The sequence below is a fragment of the Vombatus ursinus genome, unplaced genomic scaffold (assembly GCF_900497805.2).
Source record: "Vombatus ursinus unplaced genomic scaffold, bare-nosed wombat genome assembly UNPS02015411.1, whole genome shotgun sequence".
Lineage (NCBI taxonomy): Eukaryota > Metazoa > Chordata > Mammalia > Diprotodontia > Vombatidae > Vombatus > Vombatus ursinus.
Genome location: NW_020955189.1, coordinates 2,192,079 through 2,216,356, shown reverse-complemented (window position 1 = coordinate 2,216,356; position 24,278 = coordinate 2,192,079). Strand labels below are relative to the sequence as shown.

Genomic DNA, 24,278 nt, shown 5'->3' with positions numbered 1-24,278 from the left:
AGAGACAAAGAGTCAGAGACAGAGTCAGAGACAGAGACACAGAGTCAGAGACAGAGACAAAGAGACAAAGACACACAGAGACACAGACAGAGACACAGAGCCAGAGGCAAAGAGGATACCCGCACACGTGCGTGAATCGACACAGGGGGAACGTGGATGACCACCACAGCAAACTGAACCAGTGAGGAGGATGGAGCCGCAGCTGCGGGAGGCAATCCCAATAGGAGTGTTACGGAAATGAAGGAGGGAAAGAGTTTCCCAGCAGGAGCTGGTCCACGGTATTAAAAGCCAATGAGGGCAGAGAAGAGGCAAGCCCCCCGAGGATGAGCCGGCAGACAGTGTCAGCAGAGCAGAAAGGACTGAAGGAAGATCACAAGGAGCGATGGGGACAAACGCCACTGGCAGTGAGGGAGAAGAAACGGCAGGAGGCAGCTGCAGCGGCAGCGTCAAGCACAGATAACAGAAGCGTGTGCGTAGCTATCGGCAAAGGGAGAGAGTCCAGAGAAGAAAGGGCTCAGGGTGAGTGCAGGGCCCAAAGTGGGGTCTAGGAACCCATGCCAATGCCAAGGAAAGCCCTGAGGTCAAAGCCACTGGCACGAAGGCCTCGCTTCTTCTGTCGCTCCCTTTTGCTCCTTTGCAATGCCGGCCATCCCTGCCACCCCCGGTGCCCTGCCCGGGCACAGGGCTTGCCCCTGCTCCCAGCCCAGGGTCTCACCTGAAGTTGGCAGGCAGCCACCAGGGTCTCCTGGACATTGTGCAGACTGAGTTCCAGCTCCGAAGTGTAAATGAAATTCAGAATCTGGCACATGGCGTTATAGGAAACGCCGTGGATCAGGACCTCTTCCTGCTCCATCTCCCGCAGTCCTCCGGCAAACATGCCTCTGAAACACGAAGACACAAAGGAAGAGGAGGTGAAGGCCACACGCCCTATACCCGAGGACCCAGACGAGAAGGGGACAAAGGGCCATCTGGAAAGGGGCCCGGAGACCAAATGGCCCAGTCTGGAAATTCCTAAAGGCACCACCAAGATCAGATGGGAAGGGATGGACTTTGGGTGGGCTTGAGTCGACAGAATGTCGCCCAAGGTGACTCGGTGGCCAGGACTGGACTGGACTGTGCGAAGAGGAGGGAGGCCACACGAGCATCTACCCAAAGGTACCACCCTTGGGGCCAGCCTTCGCTCCCCTGAGCCAGGCCAGGCCATGGTTGGCAGAGCCACATTCTGTCACCGGCTTGGGAGGACCTGCTATAGTGGCAGCTCTGCTGACAGATCTGTGGGTGACCTCCACATGGCAAGGACCATGGCTGGCAATGAGCCCCATACAGCCAAGCAGGAGAGCCTGTGGACCCACGCCATACTTTACCGTGCAGACATTTATGGACCCAAGGCGGTCAGGTGGGAGATGCTGTCAGAGCAGAAACAGAATGATTTGGCAACTGACTGGACATGGGGGAGGCAGAGTGAGGAGTCAAGGAGAATGCAGGGTCATGAACCCGGGAGACCGAACCGATAGCCACAGACCATGGGCGTCAAGGGTGACGTCCCGGCTGGCCCACGCACCGGACTGAAGCGAGGCAGGGCAGCACAGAGCCGTCGGCCTCACCCTCTGCTCCAGAGGGGCAGGACGACGGCCTGGGATGCGGCGGCCGACAGTCTTCACTGTCTGACCAAGCTCTAAGCTACCCCCAGCGCCTGCTTCAGCCGCCTCTGTGACCACTGGAACAAACCGTTCTCACCCACCCATTCTACCAGGGAAAGTCTTCACCTGCTTGGGGTAGACACCCCACTAACTCACCACCGGGTGCGAGTCCTGTCAGTTCCCCTTAGCCCAGCTGAACCTGTCTGCCAAGATGGTTTACCGGGGTATGGCCGCTGCATACGCTGAAGCTGCCTGGAGTCACGGTTGGGTGAAAGGTGGACAGCACAGGTGGAAGAGCAGCCCTCCCCCCAGAGGGGCGGGTCCTTGAGCACCCATCCATCCCTGCCCCTAGACACCACCATGGACAGAGTGCTACCAGCTATATAACCCTGGGAGAGGCTGTTTCCTCATCTGTACAAGGGGGGTAAAGGTTGTCATGAAGACAAATGGCTTTCAAAGATACAGTACAGTTTGGAAGACGGGCAGGTTTGAGGGGGAAAGATAACGAGTTCAATTCTGGCTACATTAAGTTTCAGATGCCCCTGGGATAGCTATCCCATCTGAAATGCCTAAGAGGCGACGGGTGCTACAAGAAGAAGTTCGGAGAACTCACTATTTGACAAAAACTGCTGGGAAACTGGAAAAGAGTATGGCAGAATCTAGGCACAGACCAACATCTCACACTATATATGAAGACAAAGTCAAAATGGGTACAGGATTGAGATATAAAGACTGATACTATAAGCAAACTGGGAGAGCAAGGAACAGTTTACCTATCAGATCTATGGAGGACAGAAGAATTCATGACCAAACAGGCAATACAGAACATTATGAAATGCAAAACAGGTAACTTTGATGACGTTAAATTGAAAAGCTTTTGCGCAGACAAAGCCAATGCAACCAAGATTAGAAGAGAAGCAGAAAGCTGGGAAAGAATTTTTACAACCAGTGTCTCTGCTAAAGGCCTTATTTCTAAAATATATAGAAAATTAAGTCAAATTTATAAGAATACAAGTCATTCCACAATTGATAAATGGTAAAGGATATGAACAGGCAGTTTTCAGAGGAAGAAACTAAAGCTCTCTATAGTCATATGAAAAAATGCTCTAAATCACTATTGATTAGAAAAATGCAAATCAAAATAACTCTGAGGTACCACACCACACCTATCAGATTGGCTAACGTGACAAAACAGGAAAATGATAAATGTTGGAGAAGATGTGAGAAAATTGGAACACTAATGCATTGTTGGTGGAGTTGTGAAATGATCCAACCATTCTGGAGAGCAATTTGGAACTATGCCCAAAAGGCTATAAAAATGTGCATGCCCTTTGACCCAGCAATAGCATTTGCAGGGCTGTATCCCAAAGAGATCATACAAATGGGAAAAGGACCCACATGTACAAAAATGTGTATAGCAGCTCTTTCTGTGATGGCTAAGAATTGGAAATTGAGAGGATGCCCATCAATGGGGGAATGGCTGAATAAGCTGTCATATATGAATGTAATGGAATACTATTGTGCTATAAGAAATGATGAGCAGGCAGACTTCAGAAAAACCTGGAAGGACTTATATGAACTGCTGAGTGAAGTGAGCAGAACCAGGAGAACGTTGTACACAATAATGGCCATGTTGTATGATGACTGACTTTGATAGACTTGGTCCTTCTCAGCAATACAAGGATCTAAGACATCTCCAAAGGTCTCGTGACGGAAAATGCCATCCCAGAGAAAGAACCATGGAGACTGAGTGCAGATGGAAGCAGACTATTTGCTCTCCTTTTCCTTTGTTGTTTTGTTTTGATTTTTCTTTCTCATGGTTCCTCTCATTGGTTCTAATTCTTCTTTACATCATGTGAATGTGATGGAGTGTGAAAATATGCTTAATATGAATGTATAAGTAGAGCCTATATCAAATTACACGCTGTCTTGGGGAGGGGGGAAGAGAAGGAAAGGGAGAAAATCTGAAACTCAAAATCTTATGGAAGTGAATGTTGAAAACTAAAAATTAATAAATGAATTGTTTAATAAAAAAAAAAGAAACAGCAGCTGAGGGTAGAGACGGGGCCAGATACGTCGAGCTGATCGTTAAACCCGTGGGAGTTCACCCAAAGAGAGGGTGTAGAGAGAAGTGGGCCTAGGACAGAACCTCAGGGCCCACTCCCATTAGGGAGCATGATCCAGATGACAAGCTAGCAAAGGGGCCTGAGAAGGGTGGTCAGACAAGGGCAATGCCACAAAACCCCAGAAAGCCAAGGCTATCCAAGGAAAGGGGGTCAACAGGAACAGATGCGGCAGGGAGGTCGAGGGTCAGGACTAATGACAAGCGTTCCGAGACAAGCTAAGAGAGATGACCAATGAATCTTAGAGAGCAGCCTCAGCATGCGGGAGTGAGAGGGGAGGGAGTGCAAGCGCCGCAGCTGAAATAGCGCGGTCGAGGGAAGAGGTGTGGAGCGGCCGGTGAGGTCGAGTCCGAGGTTTGTAAAGATGGGGTCCACTGGGGCACGTTTGAAGGCAGTAAGGAAAGAACAGCAGACAGAGAGAAGAGGAATCAGAGAGGAGTCCATCTGCCGGAGAAGGCGCAAGAAAGGGGAGCAGATGCGCATGTAGAAGGACCGGCCTGGGCGGGCGAGAAAGAAGAGAGCAGGGATGGTGGCAAGAAGTTTTGAGACAGATCAAAGGTTATGAACGGGCAGTTTTCAGAGAAAGAAAACAAAGCTATCAACTGCCACATGAGAAAATGTTCTAAATCACTAATAAATTTGTGGTTCAGTTATTTCAGTCATGCCCCACTCTTCAGGACCCCATTTGGGGTTTTCTAGGCAAAGACACTGGAGTGGTTTGCCATTTCCTTCTCCAGCTTATCTGACAGATGAGGAAACTGAGGCAAACAGGGCCACACAGCTGGTCAGTGTCAGGGGCCAGATTTGAACTCAGGAAGAGGAGTCTTCCTGACTCCAGGCCTGGAGCTCTGTGTACTATGGCACCCCCTAGCCACTCCAGTAACAATTAGAGAATTGTAAATTAAAATCACTCTGAGGTACAACCTCACAGCCATCACAAATGCTGGAGGGGATGTGAGAAAACAGGCACATTAATGCACAGTCCTGAACTAGTCCAACCATTCCAGAAAGCCATGCGGGACATCGGGCACAAGGCCATTAGAGCCTTCGATCCAGTGAGACTGCTACCAGGTCTATACCCCAAAAAGATCAAGAAAGAGTAAACACAGGCACGTGTACAAATATTGTTAGCAGCTCTTTTTGTGGTGGCAATGAATTGGAGGCTGAGAGGATGCCCATCGACTGGGGAATGGCTGGACAAGATGGAATACTACTGCGCTGTAAGAAATGATGAGCAGGAGGGGCAGCTAGGTGGCACAGTGGCTAGAGCACTGGCCCTGGAGTCAGGAGGACCTGAGTTCAAATCAGGCCTCAGACCAGACACTTGACACTTATTAGCTGTGTGACCCTGGGCAAGTGACTTAATCCCAATGGCCTTTAAAAAAAAAAGAAAGAAAGAAAGAAAAAAAAAAGAAATGATGAGCAGGATGGTTTCAGAAAAACCTGGGAAGATTTGTATGAACTGATCCAGATGGCATCGAGCAGAACCAGGAGTACACTGTACATAGCAACAGCAACACTGTAATACTGGTGAATGTGAAAGACTTGGGAACACTGCCCCACACAATGACCCATTCCAATTCCACAGGACTTGTGATGAGAGATGCTACCCTCTACCAGAGAAAGAGCTGACAGCCTCATGGTGCAGAGGAAAGCTTGCTTGCTTTTTCTTGCCTTTTTTTGAAGCTAGGGGCTAATGCAGAAATGTGCTTTGCAGATTATGACACTTGTTATGAGTTTCCGGTTTTGTGGGGTTTTGTTTTTGTTTTGTTTTGTTTTGTTTTTGCCTTTTCGTGGTGTGAGGGAGGGAGAAAGGGGAGGGAATTTGGAACTAAGAAAAATTTTAAAGTGTTTTTAAGAAAAAAGAAACAATTTTGAGATAAAGGCATTGGGAAAAGAGGGAGCTAATAGCAAATGGACTCAATTGTCTCAGTAAGGAGTCAAGGTCTTCAACTGAGGGGAAGAATGTGGGGCTCTGTAGGGAAGAGAAAGCTTGGAATCGTGTCTGTGGGGAGTGTGACAGGGCCCCACTGAGGCTGGCTAACATGAATCTGTAGTGTACCCCATCAGCATGGCTCCTGAATAAGAGCAGAGGAAGAGGAAGAGGAAGGCAGAGGGATGCAGCAATGAAGCCAAAAGGCAAGGTCCTGGAGAGCACAGGACATAGTGGAATGGAAATGGCCAACATCAGGATTGAGACTGAAGAGACAGGAAAGCGAAGTCAGAGCAAGGCTAAGAAAGCACAGACAGACAGAGCAATGGGAAGTGGGATGGGGGCAAAGTCAAAGGAGGTCACGGGCACCAGGGAGGCCAAAGAACCGAGAGGTTCAGGAGCTCCAGAGTGCATCTATGGGAACCATAAAGTCTCCCAGCACAAAGGTGGTTGTGGAAGAAAGGAAGATAGTGGGACAGGAGCTGAGTTCCTTGAGAAAGGAGAGAGAATGCCCTGGGAATCAGTATACTACAACCTCCATCATTTGGATTGGGTAGAAAATGTGGACTGGGTGGGCTTCAAGGATAATTGAAGTGACAGGGGAATGAGTATTCCCTGAGAGGTAGGTAGTGAGCTACTAGTCACTGCAGGTACTCAACAGAGGTCAGACAATCCCTTGTAAGGGGGGATGCCACATAGAGGACTCCTACTCCAGGACATCTAAGGTCCCTGGCACCTCTGGAATGGGCACAAGTTACCAAGAGACAGAGCAAGCATGAGTTACATGGATTGCTGCACTGGGGAGAGGCTGCACTAGATGCCCCACCCCACATACTCTTCCCAAAGTCTGGCTGTTCCAAGCATAAAAGAAAAAAAGAAAGAAAGAAAAACGAGGTCATTGCATCAAACTCACCGGAAGTAGTCACAGGACGCGGCCAGAAGGATGCGATGGGCTTCTATTTGTTTGCCTTCCACCACCAAGACAACATCAAAGAGGATCCCGCTGTCTCGAAGAGCCAACAGCCCGCTGAGCAGGGACTGGGAATGCTGCGCGCTTCGGTAGGTGTTGCTGTTGCAGGGCTGAGCCACAGGCTCGGGGGCCACCTGGCCCAGCTGAGGGGGCTCCTGGTCTTCTGCCATCCCGAGCAGGGTGGCGCCAGCCAGCTAGGAGGGCACAGAACAGAATGGGTGAGCGCCAGAGCAGAGGCTTCCCAGGCCACCCGTCTGATCTCCCGATAGCGTTCATGCCAGGTGGTCCTGGAGCCCTGTCTGAGCATCTCTATTCGGGGCAGCCTGCTCCCCTTTGGAACAGCTCCCATCTCGGGCTCCCTCCCTTTTCTGGTCCCTGTAGCCCTTGGCTTTCAGTAACCCTTCCTATACTGCACCCCATTCAATAGGACAGGAAAGAAAGTCTAGCATTTAGCACACCTATACACCTAAGACATAAAATAAAGAGATTCATCTCAGGGAGAGGACACCACTTTTCTAATTTTCACTGATAAACCAATCAACAAGCATTTATTTAGCTTTTACAATATGGTAAGCCCTGGGAACACAAAGAAAAAGCAACAACAAAAAAAAAACCCTTTCAAATGATGAATAGGTAGACTTCAGAAAAACCTGGAAAGACTTGTATGGTCTGATGCTGAGTGAAGTGAGCAGAACCAGGAGAACATTGTCCACAGAAACAGCCACATTGTGCGATTAGACTTAGCCCTTCTAAGAGCTCTCCAAAGACCTCATGATGGAAAATGCTGTCCACATCCAAAGAAAGAACTATGGAGTCTGAATGCAGATTGGAGCACACTATTCGCTATTTTTTTTTCTTCTGTTTTGTTTCCTCTTTCTTGTGCTTCCTCCTCTTGGTTCTAATTCTTACTTACAACATCACTAATATGAAAATACGCTTAATAGGAAGGTATATGTATAGCTTATATCAGATCGCACACCATCTTGGGAAGGAAGGTGGGGAGGAAGGGGGAGAAAAATTTAAAACTCAAAAGCTTATGGAAGTCATTATTGATAAAGCAAAATAAATTAACAAAAAAAGAAAGAAAAAAAGCCCTTTGCCCTCAAGCAACGACATTCTAATGGGGCAAACAACATCTGTGGGAAAAGATTCAAGTGAAAGTCACAAAGACTGGATGCAAAGGAAAGCCCAACCAGCTGGAGAGAGCAGGGAAGGCTGCCTGCCCAAGGTGGTGGCTGGGCAGGCTCTTGACGAGAACCAGAGATTCTCAGAGATGGAAGTAAGCAAGATGAAGCACCCAAGCACAGGGGAGAGGCAGTATGAAGCCAAAGAGGCGGGAGTATCAGACTAGAGGGGCAGCACCCACGGTGTAGGAGGGCAGAACCAGAGAGCTGTGGATGGGAGGCAGGAGTCAAAAGCCTAGAAAGGGAAGAAGGATCCAGGCTGCAAAAAGGTTTAAATGCCAAAGGAGAGGGTAGACGTGATCCTAGAGGTAAAGGGGTGGGGGGAGAGAGAGAGAGGGAGAAGAGAGGGAGAGAAGCAGAGACAGAGAGGAGAAAGAAGAAAGGGAGATGGAGGGAGGGAGGGAGAGAAAGAATATGTGGTGAAGGGGTTGGAAGGGGTTGACATGACAATCCCCTTAAAAATACATTTTAGAATTTTACAAGGAACTGAAGTCAAGTTCACTGGCTTAAAATGTGCCAACACTATTCTTTTTCCTTGTTTGAAAACCAGGCCACTGGTTCACCCTCCTCCAATCCTGCCTTGTTTTTCCTATCCCACCTCAGTCCCCTCTCTCACCCAGGCTGGAAGCTCACGGGCTATTCCGAGGCACTACGCTATCAGTTCTAGGCCAGGTCGCCTGTCCTTGGGCATCCTGGTGGCCCCTGCTCCCAAGGGCAAGGGCTCACCCATTAAAGCCAAGGCCAGGAGGCGGATCCAAGACGGCGGAGAGAAAGCAGTGACTTGCTAGAGCTCTCCCCCAAACCCTTCCAAATACCTATAAAAAATGGCTCTAAACAAATTCTAAAGCAGCAGAACCCACAAAAAAACAGAGTAAAACAAATTTCCAGCCCAAGACAGCCTGGATGGTTGATCAGAAAGGTATATAGTGCCTGCCAGGGAGAGGAGCGCAGTTCGCCTCAGCAACCCTGGAGCAGGCCTCAGAGGACTGAATTGCAGGCAGCTGTGGCGGTTTCCAGACTTCTCAACCCATGAATGCCAAAGACAACTTAGAAGGTCAGTGGGAAAAGTCTATTACTGTGGTAAGAGAAGAAGTTAGGTCTCAGCCACAAGTCCTGAGTGTGGGCCACAGCTGCCTCCTGAGCTTCCGGCCCACAGACTGAGGGGGAGTCGAGTGGCTGATCAGAGGGGGATTGCAAGGATCTCTTTGCCAGTGCTGAGTCAGGAATCTCTTGCTTTTGCCCATGCTTGGATCTGGGTCACAGCTCTGAGGGGCGGTCCTGGGGCTAGGAGGAGCGCTGGTGTGGTGAAGCTTGTTGTGGCTGTGGAGAGGAAACACCTCGCCCCTTACCATAGCACCTTGAAAGAACTGACACTTTTCAGGTCCCTAGAAGTACCTCTGAAAACAGCTGTACAAACCCCCGAAGCTTGGGACAGCACATTCTCCACATTGGAAGCAGACTCTTACCTTTAACAAAGAGTTTAAAACTCAAGTAATTGGTTGGGATCATGAGCAAGCAGCGCAAAAAGAGTCAGACTATATTATCTTACTTTGGTGACAAAGAAGATCAAAACATACAACCAGAAGAAGAAAACAGAGTCAAAGCTCCTACATCCAAAACTTCCAAGAAAAATATGAATCAGTCCCAGGCCTTGGAAGAGCTCAAAAGGGATTTTGAGAAGCAAGTAAGAGAAGTAGGGGAAAAACTGGAAAGAGAAATGAGAGTGATGCAAGAAAATCATGAAAAGCAAGTTAACAGCTTGCTAAAGGAGACCCAAAAAAATACTGAAGAAAATAACACCTTAAAAAATAGCCTAACCCAAATGGCAAAAGAGGTCCAAAAAGCCAATGAGGAGAAGAATGCCCTAAAAAGCAAAATTGGTCAAATGGAAAAGGAAGTCCAAAAGCTTACTGAAGAAAATACTTCCTTAAAAATTAGAATAGAGCAATTGGAAGCTAGTGACTTTATGAGAAATCAAGACACTGTAAAACAAAACCAAAAGAATGGAAAATTAGAAAACAACGTGAAATATCTCATTTGAAAAACAACGGACCTGGAAAATAGATCCAGGAGAGAGAATTTAAAAATTATTGGACTATCTGAAAGCCATGATCAAAAAAAGAGCCTAGACGTCATCTTTCAAGAAATGATCAAGGAAAATTGCCCTGATATTTTAGAACCAGAGGGCAAAATAGAAATTGAAAGAATCCATCGACCATCGCCTGAAAGAGATCCCCAAAGCAAAACTCCTAGAAATACTGTAGCCAAATTCCAGAGTACCCAGGTCAAGAAGAAAATATTACAAACAGCTAGAAAGAAACAATTCAAGTATTGTGGAAACACAATCAGAATAATACAAAATTTAGCAGCTTCTACATTAAGGGACCACAGGGCATGGAATATAATATTCCGGAGGGCAAAGGAGATAGGATTACAACCAAGAATCACCTACCCAGCAAAACTGAGTATAATTCTTCAGGGGAAAAAATGATCATTCAGTGAAATAGAGGACTTTCAAGCATTCTTGATGAAAAGACCAGAGTGGAATAGAAAATTTTGACTTTCCAATACAAGACTCAAGTGGAACATGAAGAGGTAAACGGGAAAGAAAAATCATAAGAGCCTTATTAAGGTTGAACTGTTTACATTCCTTCATGGAAAGATGATATTTGTAACTCATGAGACCTTTTTCAGTATTAGGGCAGTTGGAGGGGAAAAAATTATATGTATGTATATATAGATATAGATAGATAGAGGGCACAGGGTGAGTTGAAGATGAAGGGGTCATATCTGGCGAATAAAATTAAGGGGTGAGAGAGGATTATACTAGGAGAAGGAGAAAGGGAAAGGTAGAACGGGGTAAATTATCTCACAAAAAAACAGAAAAGAAAAGGCTCTTACAGTAGAGGGGAAATGGGGGAAGGTGAGAGGGAATGAGTGAATCTTGTTCTTATAGGATTTGACTTAAGGAGGGAATAACATACACACTCAATTGGGTATGGAAATCTGTCTTACCCTAAAGGAAAATAGGAGGGGAAGGGGACGAGAGAGTAGGGGGATGATAGAGAGGAGGGCAGATTGGGAAAGGGAGTAATCAGAAGCAAATACTTCTGAGGAGGGACAGGGTCAAAAGAAAGAATAGAATAAATGGGGGGGCGGGATAGGATTAAGGGAAATAGAGTTAGTTTTGCACAGCATGTCTACTATGGAAGTGTTTTGCATAACTGCACATGTATAGTCTATATTGAGTTGCTTGCCTTTTCAATGAGGGTGGGTGGGGAGGGAGGAAGGGAGAAAATTTGGAACCCTAAGTTTTAAAAACATATGTTTTAAAAAAAAATGTTTTCACATGCAACTGGGAAATAAGAAATATAGGAAATGGGGTACAGAAATCTATCCTGCCCTATGGGAAAATAGAAGGGGAAAAGGAGGAGAGATAGCAGGGAAAGCAGATTAGGGAAAGGGGTATTCAGAATGTATGCCATCTTGGGGTGGGGGGAGGGGTGAGATGGGGTGAAAATTTGGAACTCAAAATCATGTGGAAGTAAATATTGAAAACTAAAAATTAAAAAAAAAAAAAAGCCAAGGCCAGTGCTTAGCCCACCAAGTTCAGAATACCCAAACTCAAGCTCCACCAGCCTCAGCCTTGCCTCCAGCAGCAGAGACTACAGGCACAAAGCCAGTTATCTCGGATCAAAAATCACTAACGTGTTACAGCAGTTTGGGGTTTTTGTGGAGGGATGTAAAAAAAAATGCTTGTTAACAGAAAGAAATTAATTTCAAAAAATCCTTGCCCACATGGGTCAAGACTCCCATGCCCCGGCTTTGCAGCAGAAGCGCACCTGGTCTGGGGTGGGGAGACAGACATGGGTGGCAAGTTCTCTATGTCCTTCTCAGGCCTACCTACCAACTCCCCCTTAGAGTCTGTGGGAAACTAGCTTTCCTCTGAAGTTTTGAAAATCTGCTCTCCCTCAATCTAATCTTTCCCTCTTCCTTCTCCCCTCCTACTCACCAGCCTCCTTGGTCTGGCTCACCATGCCCTCCTGGAGCTAACGCAATCTGTGCCTAAAAATACCAACTTGTTACTTTTCCCCAAGCCCTTCCATCCAAGTCTCCTGATCACCTACCAAGTGAAGACAAGCCCTTAGAACAGTGCCTGGCACACAGTCGGTATCCTATAAATATTGCTTCCCTTCCTTTCCCTGCCTAGACTACTGACTTTTCAGGGTTGTCATAGAGATCCAATTCTCAATGGGGGTAACTGTTTTGTAAGCCCTAAAGTACTGTACCAAAACAAGCTTTTATTACTGGGTCAGTTCTTCTGCCTCCAGAGCTCAGGTGGCAGCCCTCTTACTCACTCTCTGCAGGGGGCACACAGGCAAGCGTGTGCCCCCGTCAGCTCTGAGAGGCAGGTGAGCTTCTGGGCCTGCAGGAGGGACTCTAAACTGGACAAGAAAAGGTCACCACCATCCCAAAGCCAGGCTTCCAGTTACGGGTGAGTCAGAGGGCAGAAAAGCTCCAGATGAGCTCTGCTGCCACCAGGCTCCAAATGGCGCCTAATTGTTGTGCCGTACTGAGGCATGGAAAGTCAGAACATTCAAGACTGAGGGCTGGGAGCCTTCATGTTACAGAGAAGGAATGAAAGGCCTAATGTGGTTCAGGGACTAGCTCCACGTCACTGAGGCAGTAAGTGGCAGGGTGTCCATTCAGAGCCAATCCACACTTCTTGCTCCAGACCGTGATGTCACCAAGTTACACAGCCCAGGATGGGGCATCTATATTAGCTGCTTCTAGGGTCTCTGCAGTAGAGACATAGGTATCGTCTTTCTGTTGCTTAGTGTGTAATCAAAGAATATAAACCATTTTAATAGCAATTTAAGTACAGGCAACCTAGCCTAAGAGACAGATTTGGCCTCAGAGTCCAAAAGACATAGATTCTAGTCTTGCTTCTGACACAGCCTGGCTGTGTGACCCTAAGCAAGGGACACTCATGCATTGTTGGTAGAGCTGCGAACTGGTCCAACCATTCTAGAAAACAATTTGGAACTATTCCCAAAGGGAATACTGTACATACCCTTTGATCCAGCAATACCACTACCAAGTCTGTATCCCAAAGAGATTAAAAAAAAAAAAGACCTATTTGTACAAAAACATTTTTAGTAGCTCCATTCATACTGGCAAAGAATTGGAAATTGATGTGCTCTAAGAAATGACAAGCAGGATGGTTTCAGAAAAACCTGGGAAGACTTGTATAAGCTGATACAAAGTGAGGTGAGCAGAACCAGGAGAACACTGTATGTGGTAACAGCAATATTGTGTGAAGACCCACTGTAAAGAACTTAGCTACTTTGATCAATACAATGATCCAAGACAATTCCAAAGAACTTGTGCTATTATCACCTCCAGAAAGAGAACTGATGAAGTCTGAATGAAGATGGAAACAGAATTTTTTCACTTTATTTTTCTTGTTTTGGGGGTTTGGTTTTTTGTTTTTTGTTTTTGTTTTTGTTTTTTTGCAACATGGCTAACACGGAAATGTTTTGCATGATTTCACATGTATAACCACTATCACATTTCTTGTCTTCACAATGGGTGGGAGGGGGAAAGGAGGTAGAGAATTCAGAATGCAAAAAAAAAAAAATGTTTAAATGAATCTTAAAAATGCGTATTTTTTTTAAAGTTCTCTATTTGAATGAAATTACAGGTTCAAGTCCAGATTTTTTTTTAATTATCTTGAAATAATTTGGAAGACACATGATTGAAAAATCACTTCCATAATCCCCTCAAAAGTCAGAGATGAGTAAGTACACAACATCTGCTATTACAACTCCAACACGGGGCTGGTCTCTATATCTCAGTCCATCCTCTCTCCCATCTCACAGGGACAGGTATTCCTTCTCCTCCTTCTCCTTACAAAGACTGGCCTCCTTCACCATGCTCGTGGTGCCCCTCTCCCTTCTCCAGGATTCCCTCCTCCAACAATTACTCTCACTTCCTTCCTTTCTTTTTTTTATTAATTTATTTTAAACAAATACAAAATTTTAAATACACAATAAGAAAAAAACTTTATAAACTTAAATATTAAAACAAATACAAAATAAGAAAAAAAAACATTGCCATGTACACAGCAGAACGTAAGAGGATTCAAAATATACAGCAATACATTTCCACTTCAAGAAAGCCTATATAATAAATACTACACATTGTGTTGGGAGCTGTCCATCTTTTCTTTGCTTCCCTATAAGCTTTCTTTTGTTCTCTGCTGTGCACTTTTTACTTTGTTCTTTTCTTCCCCCTTTCCTCCCCACCCACCTTCCCCAAGAAGGTACAATTAAGCACAGAGATATATATGTGTGTGCATGTGTGTATGTATATGTGTGTGTATATACATATACACATATATATAAGCACACACATATACATACACACATACACACAAAGATACATATATGCATATACATACACTTACATACACATACATAAACCCATATATCTATAATCACACTCATATACAGACATCCATATTCATATGCATCTCTATAAGACCGTACTATACTTATTTGTCCCCTGTTTCTCTGAGGGTGGATACTGTCTTCCTTCATAAGTCTGAGTTTTCCATATTTTTCTAAGTCCACCAACTCATCATTTCCTAAACCACAACAATATTCCAACCTTATACTGTCTAGTTATTTTAACTAATCTAAAACAATATTGATTAATATGGCTGGCATATAGTGTAGTTTACCTATTTTTCTCTTATGATTAAATCTATTTTAGTTTTAACTTTGTCTGAGATCATGATTACTACCTCTGCTTTTCTTTCCTTAATAAATCCTACTCCTGATCTTTATTTTATGTTTGTATCTCTTATTTCCTAACCCTCCTGACTCTTCTACTTTTACTTCTACCTGCTACCTTGCCCTCCTATTACTTAACCTACTCTCTCTTCAAGGATCCCTCCCTTGTCCTCCCATTCCCACTGATCTAAACAACTTTCTATATTACCCCCCCTTCTCTTATTCCCTCCCCTCCCCTCTCAAAATCCCTCCCTTATCCTCTCCCCTTCCATATCCCCTTAGCCTTTTATTTCTTTCCAAATTTAGAAGACTTTTTCACTCTTCTGGATATCCCTCTTAAACCCATTCCTGATGAAAAGTGGGGTTCCAGAACTATCAGGCCTCTCCCCCATCTAATTCTTCTGTGTCAGTTCTTCCTCTCACATCTCATTTGTGTAAAATAATTACTCTTTTTACCCATTCCTAAATGGTTTTACTTTTTGATACCATACCCTACTCAGGACTACCCCAATCTTTATTACAAACTACCCAATTACTAATAACAATCTTAAGACATACGTTTGACATTTCCTCATATAAAAATTAAACTGTCTGTCCTTACTGAATCTCTTGGAATTGGCCTTTGATACGTACCTTATATTTCTCTTGGATCTTCTATGTCAAATCTATTAAGTTCAGGTTGGTCGGTTGTTTGTTTTTTAACAAAATCCTGAAAGTCTAACAATTCATTAAATGTCCATCTTTTTCATTCAGGATTATGCTTAACTTTGTTGGACGTGATATTTTCAGCTACAACCCTAATTCTTTTGCTCTTCAATATACAGTGTTCCAAGACCTGCGATCTTTTATTGTTGCCACTGCTAGGTCTTGTGTGATTCTAATTGTGGCCCTGCCATACTTAAATTGGTTTTTTCTTGTTGCTCACAGTATTTTATCCTTGAACTGCGGGTTTCAGAATTTGACTATGATATTCCGATTGGTTTTCCTCACAGAATCTCTTTTAGGTGGTGATTGGTGAATTTTTTCTGTTTCTCCTTTTCCCTCTTGTTCTAACACTTCAGGACAATTTTCTTTAATTATTTCTTGTATTATTGTAACAAGATTCTTTTTTTTTGATCGTGGCTTTTAGGTAGTCCAATTCTTATGTTTTCTCTTCTTGAGCTGTTCTCCAGATTAGTTGTTTTTCTTAAAAGATGGTTCACATTCTCTTCTATTTTTTCATCCTTTATATTTTGTTTTACTATTTCTTGGTCTCTTATAACTTTGCTGGCTTCCCCTTGACCAATTCCAATTTTCAAGGAGTCATTTTCTTCCTTAAGATTCTGGATCTCCTTTTCTAATTGGTTGACTTTCTTCTCATAATTTTCTTGCTTGTCCCGGATTGTCTTATTTTCTTCTTTTATTTTTCTTCAATCTCTCTCATTTGATTTTTAAGTTCTTTTAAAGGTTTCTATGAATTCTCTTAGGGCAGGTGACCATTTGATGTTATTCTTTGGGGTAGGAGAGGCTTTTTTTGCTTCAGTCTCCTCCTCTGAAGATGAACTGCCATCTTTTCTATTCCCATAGTAACTTTCTAGGGTTGGATTCTTTCTCCTTTGCCTGCTCATTATTTTTTATTTGCAGCAGTTTATTTTCTGTAATCACCTCTAGTTCTGGGGGATGGGGCTGGCCTCATGTCTTCCTTCAGTTCTCCCCTCTAGCTTGAAACAGAAACCAAGAACTCTGCCCTCCTGTAAGTGTCCACACCCAGAAGGTCCCTCCCCCACTGCCTCTGCACTGGCCCGAGTGGGCTGCTTCCTTCTTTCAGGGCTGCACCTTGGCAGCACAGCTGGGTCTGGCCTTCCCTGTCAGCAGAGGTTCCCTTAATCCTCCCAGGCTCAGAGCCAGGTGAGAGTTCCTGTGGCTGGGGCTGAGGCCACCTCCCAGCCCAGCAGGCCCCAGGGCCTACAGATGTTTACACTTCACTGAGCCCAAACCTGGTCCTGGGATTTTGGTTCTGACATTTTTTTCTTTGGATCTTCTAGGATTGTCCCAGGAGTCCCCAGCTCTTGTTTATTTTTGCCACTCTATGGTCACCCTAAGGTGCTATTTTATCTTGTTTGTGGAGGAAATCTGGAGAGCCTGGAATTTTCTGACCTACTCTACCATCTTCCCGGAATCCTCCTCTCCTGCTTTCTTTCCCTCACAGCCTGGACGACTGGCTCCTTCTACTCTACATAGAAAACGTGCTCAGGGCTCCTCTAGCTTAACCCCCCACAATACCCTTCTTCTAGCTGCTGTCTTCACTCCATTCCAAAGCAGGCCCAACGTATCTTCCTCCTTTCCTCAGCCAGCTCCGCAAAGGGCTCTAATTACTCCCCCCTCATTCTCACCATCCCAGGTCCCCCCCTAACATGCCACCGTTCAACTCAAGCTGCTTTCAAGGGTTCCCACCACATCACCCCCTGACCTTTTCTCAGTCTGGGTGCCCTTGGATCCCTCTGAAGCATTGGGCCTCATTTACCACAAACTCTCTCAACCGGCACCTTCCACGATGCCACTGCACTGACTTCTCTTCCTTCCTCTCCCTCCTCTCTAAACAGCTCCTAGCACTCGGCATGACTTCACCCATTCCTGCCATTTCAATGGTCACCCTCCACACACTCACTGGCAGCAGCTGCAACTAGGACTGTCCCTCCAGGCTGGGCCTGCCTGACATTCTCACCCAGATCCCCAGTTAGTGCCTCAGAAAACCCAGGAGACAAAAATCAAGCTCACCTCTGCCCCTAAACCAATTTTTCTGAATTCGGACAGGCCCCCCAGTCTCGGACTCTCCAGATACCCAAATCTAATTAATCAACTCCTATAGCCTCAAAGCTTCCTCACCCATTACCCCGTTGCCAGCCTCTCTCTGTTCTGCAAAGGTTGCCAGATTAATCTAGCAAAAGCAAAACTCCGACCAGGTCACACTTCTACCAAAACAAATCTTTGCTGGCTGACACAGGTCACGAACCGAACTGCTTCACTTGGAATTCAAGGTCCTCTGGGAACTGCCTCCACCTCACTTTCCAACTTCTCTGCGCCAGCCTGACCACACCTGGATCGTGCTTTCTCCCCTCTTCTCTGAGTCTTCCGCCCTGAGATGCCCTGCAAGGCTCAGGGAGCTACAGCCCTTTCACAAAGCTTTCTCCTCCAACTCCAGCCCTCCATGTCCTCGACTTCCTTCCAGCGACTCCAGTCTACCACCACTCTTATCATTTAGTACTTTCTAAGTGCAGCCTCGTGACATCTGAACTGTTTATTTTTATTGAACTTAATGTGTGTTTACCTTGTCTGTTCAAATAGAGCATAAGCTCCCTGAAGGCAAGATTTATATCTTATACTTCCTTGTAATCCTCACTGTATCTAACAGGCTTATATAACTGATAAACATGCAATAAAAATTTGATTTCTGCCCCCTAACCCAGAAAAAAGCTTCCTGGCCTCTGTTCTGCTGCAGTCTTTCCTTGTTCCTGGAATCACCATCTCACCCCACCTCATAATGTCCTGCCCTTATTTCACAGCCCAGATAAAATGCCACCTCCTCCCCCACCCACAGGATCTTTCTTTCCCCTATACTCCTCTGGCCCATCACTCAACAAACACTGATTAAGGGCCTACCAGCTGGTAGGCATTGTGCTATGTACTGGGAGTACAAAGACACACACACACACACACACACACACACACACACACACACACACACATATTCTCTGCTGACCTACAGCAGATCTCTAATCTCAAATGCCATTCATGGGGAGATCTGAAAACAGACATCTCACATACAGACATCCCCAACTCCACACATCCAAAGGAGAACTCATCATCTCCCCCAATAAACTCTCCCCTCATCCCAATTTCCCCACCATCCTTCCAGTCACTGAGGCTTACAACCAACCTCACGTGAGCCTCAACCTCTCACTCTCACTCAGCCCACACATCCAATCCACTGCAAAATCTTGGCATTCCTACCTCCACCAGGCCCAACACCTCTCACCTGGACTGCTGCTCTTCCTGCTCTGAGTCATGCTCCACATCACACCACTGCTCAATGAGGTCCGGTGTCTTCCTATGACCGCCAGGACCAAAACCAAAGTCCTCAGTTTGGCATTTAAAATGTGTCCTCCTTCCGAAAAACCGGGAAAGACTTGTATGGACTGATGCAGAGTGAAGTGAGCAGAACCAGAATGGTGTACACAGAAACAGCCACACTGTGCGATGATGAACTTTGATAGACTTGGCCCCTCTCAGCAATGCAAGGACCGAAGACATCTCCAAAAGTCTCATGATGGAAAATGCTATCCACATCCAGAGAAAGAACTGTGGAGTCTGAATGCAGATCAAGGCACACTATTTGCTATTTTTTTTTCCTTCTGTTTTGTTTTGTTTCTTCTTTCTTGTGGTTCCTCCTATTGGTTCTAATTCTTCCTTACAACATGACTAATGTGAACATACATTTAATAGGAATGTATATGTATAGCCTATATCAGATTGTATGCTGTCTTGGGGAGGTAGGTGGGGAGGGAGGTGGAGAAAAATTTTAAACTCAAAAGCTTATGAAAGTGAATGAAAACAAAAAATAAATTAATAAAATAAAGTTTTAAAAAATTTTTCCTAGTTTGGCCCCCTCCCAGCTTTCCAGCCTTCTTCCACCTGACTCTATACCAGCTCCTCTGACTCCCAAGTGCAGGCATTTTTACTGGCTGACCCCCATGCCTGAAACACTCTCCTTCCTCCCTTCCAACTCCTAGTTATCCTGGCTCCCTTTAAGAGGCAGCTCAAACCCCACTTACTGCCAGGAGACCTTTCCAGGTCTCTTTTAAGCAAACTCCCCCTCCCTCTGTATAGATTTTCTATGTACCGAGTTGTTTTTTAATTAAATTTTATTTAAGAGCCATCTCCCCTCCCCCTCAACAAGAAGGCAGTTGCAAGCAAGCATAGTCAAGCAAAACAAATTCCCAATTGGCCATGCCCCAAAAAGTACACCTCAATCTGCACTGAGTCCATCACCTCTCAATAGGACAGAAGCAGAAGGAGATGATCAACTGTGAATGACTTAGCTCTTCTCAGCAATACAATAATCTAAGACGATTCCAAAAGAAGTCATGATGAAAAATATTATCCACCTCCAGAAAAAGAACTGATGGAGTCTGAATGCAGATTGAAGCACACTATTTTTCACTTTATTTTTTTAATTTGGATCTCTTGCCTTCTTTCACAACATGACTAATGTGGAAATATGTTTTGCATGATGGCATGGGGGGACGACGGGAATTTGGAACTCAAAGTTTTCTTTTTTTAAATAAATGTTAAAAATTGTCTTTACATGTAATTGGGGGGGAAAACAAAAATATTATTTACAGAAAATAAATAAAGCAGCTGGATAAAAAACAGAATGCAGGCATCCAGTTTGAAGACGGGTCCTTTGGCATTATAGTTGGTCACTGTGTGGAGCAGAGTTCCTAAGACTTTCAAAGTTGTCTGTCTTGACAACACTGTTGCTATTGTAGAAACTGTTCTCCTGGTTCTGCTCGCTTCATTTAGCATCCGTTCATGCAGGTCTTCCTAGGTTTCTCTGAAATCTTCCCTCTCTTCAGCACTTCTTACAACGCCCAGCATACATCCCTAGGTATTTCCTTGCTGTTTTCCTTAGAAGAGGCAGAGATGGTTTTTTGCTTTGCCTCAGTGTCCCCAGCATTCAGTACAGTGCCTGGCACATGGTAAATGCCTGCTGACTTAACATTCTGAGGGGTCAGGGTACAGCACGTAGACATGTAAGTAAATACACTGGAGGGAGGGCCACTTACCACACGCCATCTTATCCTGTAACTATTCCCCTTCTCCGCCCCCCACCCCCACCCCACACACCACTAGGACATTTACTGGTTCTCCCAGTACCTTTATAAAGCTACTTGGTCATCTAGATGACATTAACAGCCCAAGCGCTTATCTCGAGGAGGCTGAGGGCAAGGACATATGCCTAACCCTTTAAGACTTCAGCTTTCTATACATTCTCCAGTTGGATGCTTCAACACCAAATTGAAGTGTTAGGATCTGAGTTTCAGAAACTAGGAAACTCAGACCTAGGCAAGGCAAGGTGCTTGCCCATGGTCCCACAGTGAGGACAAACCAGAGACCCACACTGGCCCCAGCTGCGCCACGCAGACACCACCACAAGCATTCTACACGCCTCTTTCTAGACAAGGCCTCAGCCTTGTCTTTGCACAAGACTGGGGCAAAGCAAACGGTTGTTGAGGGGATGACTTGAAAGAAATGGAGGAACATCTGGAGATGATGCAGCTAGGTGCTTACTAGAGAGAACAGATGGGTGGCTGAGTTCAGACCCCATGACTCCCCCACCCGATAGGGGCTTTTGATCGGGCAGGGAGCATTCAGATCCATCTTCCTAGATTCCGTCTCATGCCCTACCCCCACTTCCAACCCTAGCTCAAAGAAGAGAAACAACCAGATGAACCATCTAAAAGCCTGGCTCCTTGACCACTCCTCTCCTGGAGGAAGGGTCTGCCTTGCTTGTATTTCATGTGCCCCCAGTCCTTGGCACAGAGACCGGGCGACAGTAAGCACTTAGATGCTTTTTCATTCATAACAGCTAAAGTTCCTCTTAAAATACCCACTCATTCCCTTATTGCTAACTCACGAAAAGTGGTGGCATTGGTTCTAATTTCTCTATTTCTGTGGCTTCTCTTGAGATAACAAGTGAGAAGGGTAGGTTAGGAGAGCCCAAGTTTCTTCTGCCCCCTCCACGTTCTCCTCTGCCTGAAAAAGCTTCTAACCCACGGAGCCACCCAGACCAGGGACCCTTCTTTCCTTCTCTAGAAGGCTCTGAAGATGGCATCGTATCGTGGAAAGTGAAATGCACGTGGAGCAGCTTCCCAGGACAAGGGCTTTTAATGAAGGGCCCCAGGCGGTCTCGTTCCATGAGCTTCTGCAGCGGCCAGGGACAGCCTTCCAGAACGGAGGCTACGGATGAGAGATGGGGAGGGCTGGGGGGGTGAATCTGTCTGGCACATGCTACCTCCCATCTCTCCCCCAAGGTGCCCGACTGTTTCAGGGCCTGGGCATGGTAGCTGGTAGGGATGACTGGCCCCTCACCACAGAAGCAGGACCTTCGATCTGTGAGGTGCTGCCCCTTGCAGGGTTCTCGGGCCTTTCTGACAGTTGGTGGCAGTTGGCCAGCAATTGCTGCCGGTGTGAGGAGGAGGAAGGTGGGTCCCTTCTCCATGAGGACTGTTCCCCTCAACAGTGGCTCGGGGGATGGGCTCAAGCCAGTCAGGGCAAGGCAGTTCTTTTAGTTGGGGAGGGGACTCTGTCATTCCCTGGGCCCTCGGGCTCAGGGTCCTGGGTTGTCTCCATTGAGGTCTAAGGGGAGATGGTTGGGGTGGGGTATTCATTTTCTGGTGTGAGCTAAGATGAGGTCACTGAGTTTCCTTCCCCCTCTAAAATCCTAGGACTGATTAGGGAGGGGTTAAAGGGAAAGCGGCTAAACCCCCGAGGACGACAGAACCACAAGGGCTTAGCTGGGAAAGTGAACCGGGCTCTGGGTCTTGGCCCAGTGGATAAACTGAGGGACTTGGAATTTGGTAGACCCCAGCTGGAATCCTGCCTCAGTCATTTAATAGCTATTGGTACGATCCTGGTTAAATCACTGCCCCTCGGTGCCTCAGTTTCCTCGACTGTGAAATGGAGATAATGACAGCATCTACCTCTAGGCTAGATCAAATGAGAGAAAATACGTAAAGCCTTTGACAATTCTTCAAGTGCTAGAGAAATGCTAGGTGGTATTCTCAATAATCTTGGGACAGCCGCGGCTGGGACCTTCTCCTTTCCAAAGCCTAGTCACCGCCACTGTCACAACCACCTCTGCGCCCCCTCACCTCTGCCAGCCTCCTGACGGCCACCCAAGCCAGCACTGGCACCGGAAGAACGGCCCGCCGTCGCCAGTACCTCTACCCCCTCCCCAACCTTGTTCCTGCTGTCACGAGCACCACGGCCCCCTCCCCCACCCAGCCTGGCACTGCCCCCCCTCCCCAAACCTGGTGACTGCCACGAAGGACAGGGGACTGGCTAAAGGCGAAGGTTCCTTCCAGCTGTAAAGCCTATGTAATCTAACCTGTCCAGAGTCACAGAGTTCAGACAGAGACCTCCTTCCACTACAGGGGCTGTCCTGAAGCAAGAAGGCAACGATGCCCTCCCGTGGGAACCACCTGAAAACCGTGTTGGGGGCCGGAGTTCCCAGGCCCAGCCCACACCTCAAAATCCAGCCAGCCCGGCCAACAAGTCGGGGGGCTTGGTGGGAGCTGAGAGGGAACACGGGGCCCTGGAAGTCAAAGGAAAGCCACCAGGATGAAGGGCCTGGACACCGTGCAGGAAACAGGGATGCTCGGCCTGCGGGAAAATAACAGCTGTCCTCCCTCGTGAAGGGCTGGCACACAGCGCAAGGCCCGTGCCCGGTTCTGCAGTCGCCCGCGGAGGCCGAGCTCTCCACGGGAGGGCACAGCCTAAGGCTTCTGTCACCTGCTCCACACGTGGGCACCAGAGCCCCTGCTCTGGCTGCTCCCCGTGGCCCCAACGTCCCTGATCGGGGACCCCCCCAAAGCGGCCTCCCGCCTCTGCCCAGGCTGGGGGTGCCCCAAGCCTCGCGTGCACCCCCTCCCCCACCCGCGTGAAAGTCGAGCTCGCGCCAGGCGCTTCCTGGGTGCCCCCGTGCCCCCACTCGCCCCGCAGGGGCCCCGCCTCGCATGCAGCAGGTGCATACTAAGTCCTCGCCGCGGCCGAGACGCGACCAGTGCGAAGGCCCCGCGGGGGGGGGGGGCTCCGAGGTCACGAACTTGGTGCCCCCCCCCGCGCCGAGGCCCACGGGTGGCCAGGAAGGGCACGGCCGGGGCGGGGGCCTGACGCTTGGAGATCCCCGGCGAGGCCGTGACCCCCCCCCAAGGTCACCGAGGAGGGGGAGGGCACCAAAGGGGAGGGGTCAGAAATCAGGCGAGCGCGCCCCCGCCCCAGGCCCGCCCTGCCGCCCGCCTGCACCCATCCATTAGGCGCCTGCTGTGTGCCTGCCCCAGGGCAGCCCCCGCACCCCCCCCTCCCCTGTCTGCGGGGGGCCCAGGGGGAGGGGAGGGGTGGGGGCGTCCGGCCCAGCTCACACTCACCCGGCTCCGGCTCCGGCTCCGGCTCCGCTCCCTCCTTCGCTCGCCCCGGGCCAAAGCCGCCTACTCAGCCCCGAGCCGCGAAGACGCCGCAACCACGGACAGCCACCTCGGCCGCCTCTGCCTCCTGGGGGCGGGGCCGAGCGGGGGCGGGACGGGGCGGCACGTGACCGAGACTCCTGGCGCCGCGCACGCGCCCTGAGCCCGCGGCGGTCTAGGCCCGAGATGGGGAGGGGAGGGGCGGGGCGGGGCGAGAGGAGGACGAGGGGAAGAGGGAGGGGGAGAGAGGAGGAAGCGGGGGGAGAGAAGGAGAAAGAAAGAGAGGGAGTAAAGAGGAGGAAAAGGGGGAGGGGTGGGAAGGAGAGAGGGAGGAGTGGGAGGAGGAGAGGGGGGGAGAGTAGAGGAAGGGGGAAGAGAGGAAGGGAGGGAAAGAGGTGGGGAGGGAG

General features: G+C 47.6%; 1 protein-coding gene across 1 annotated transcript in view; it reads right to left on the bottom strand.

Moving 5' to 3' along the window:
- Positions 1 to 23,908, bottom strand: part of KLHL22 (kelch like family member 22) — a 41,004-nt gene extending 17,096 nt beyond the window's left edge. Inside the window, exons 1-3 of the mRNA XM_027847520.1 lie at positions 23,836 to 23,908; positions 6,610 to 6,860; positions 716 to 881 (exon numbers count right to left, since the gene is read on the bottom strand). Of these exons, the coding sequence (XP_027703321.1) occupies positions 716 to 881; positions 6,610 to 6,836 (393 nt within the window). The 5' untranslated portion in view covers positions 6,837 to 6,860; positions 23,836 to 23,908. The remainder of the gene's footprint in view (positions 1 to 715; positions 882 to 6,609; positions 6,861 to 23,835) is intronic.
- Positions 23,909 to 24,278: the final 370 nt, after the last annotated feature.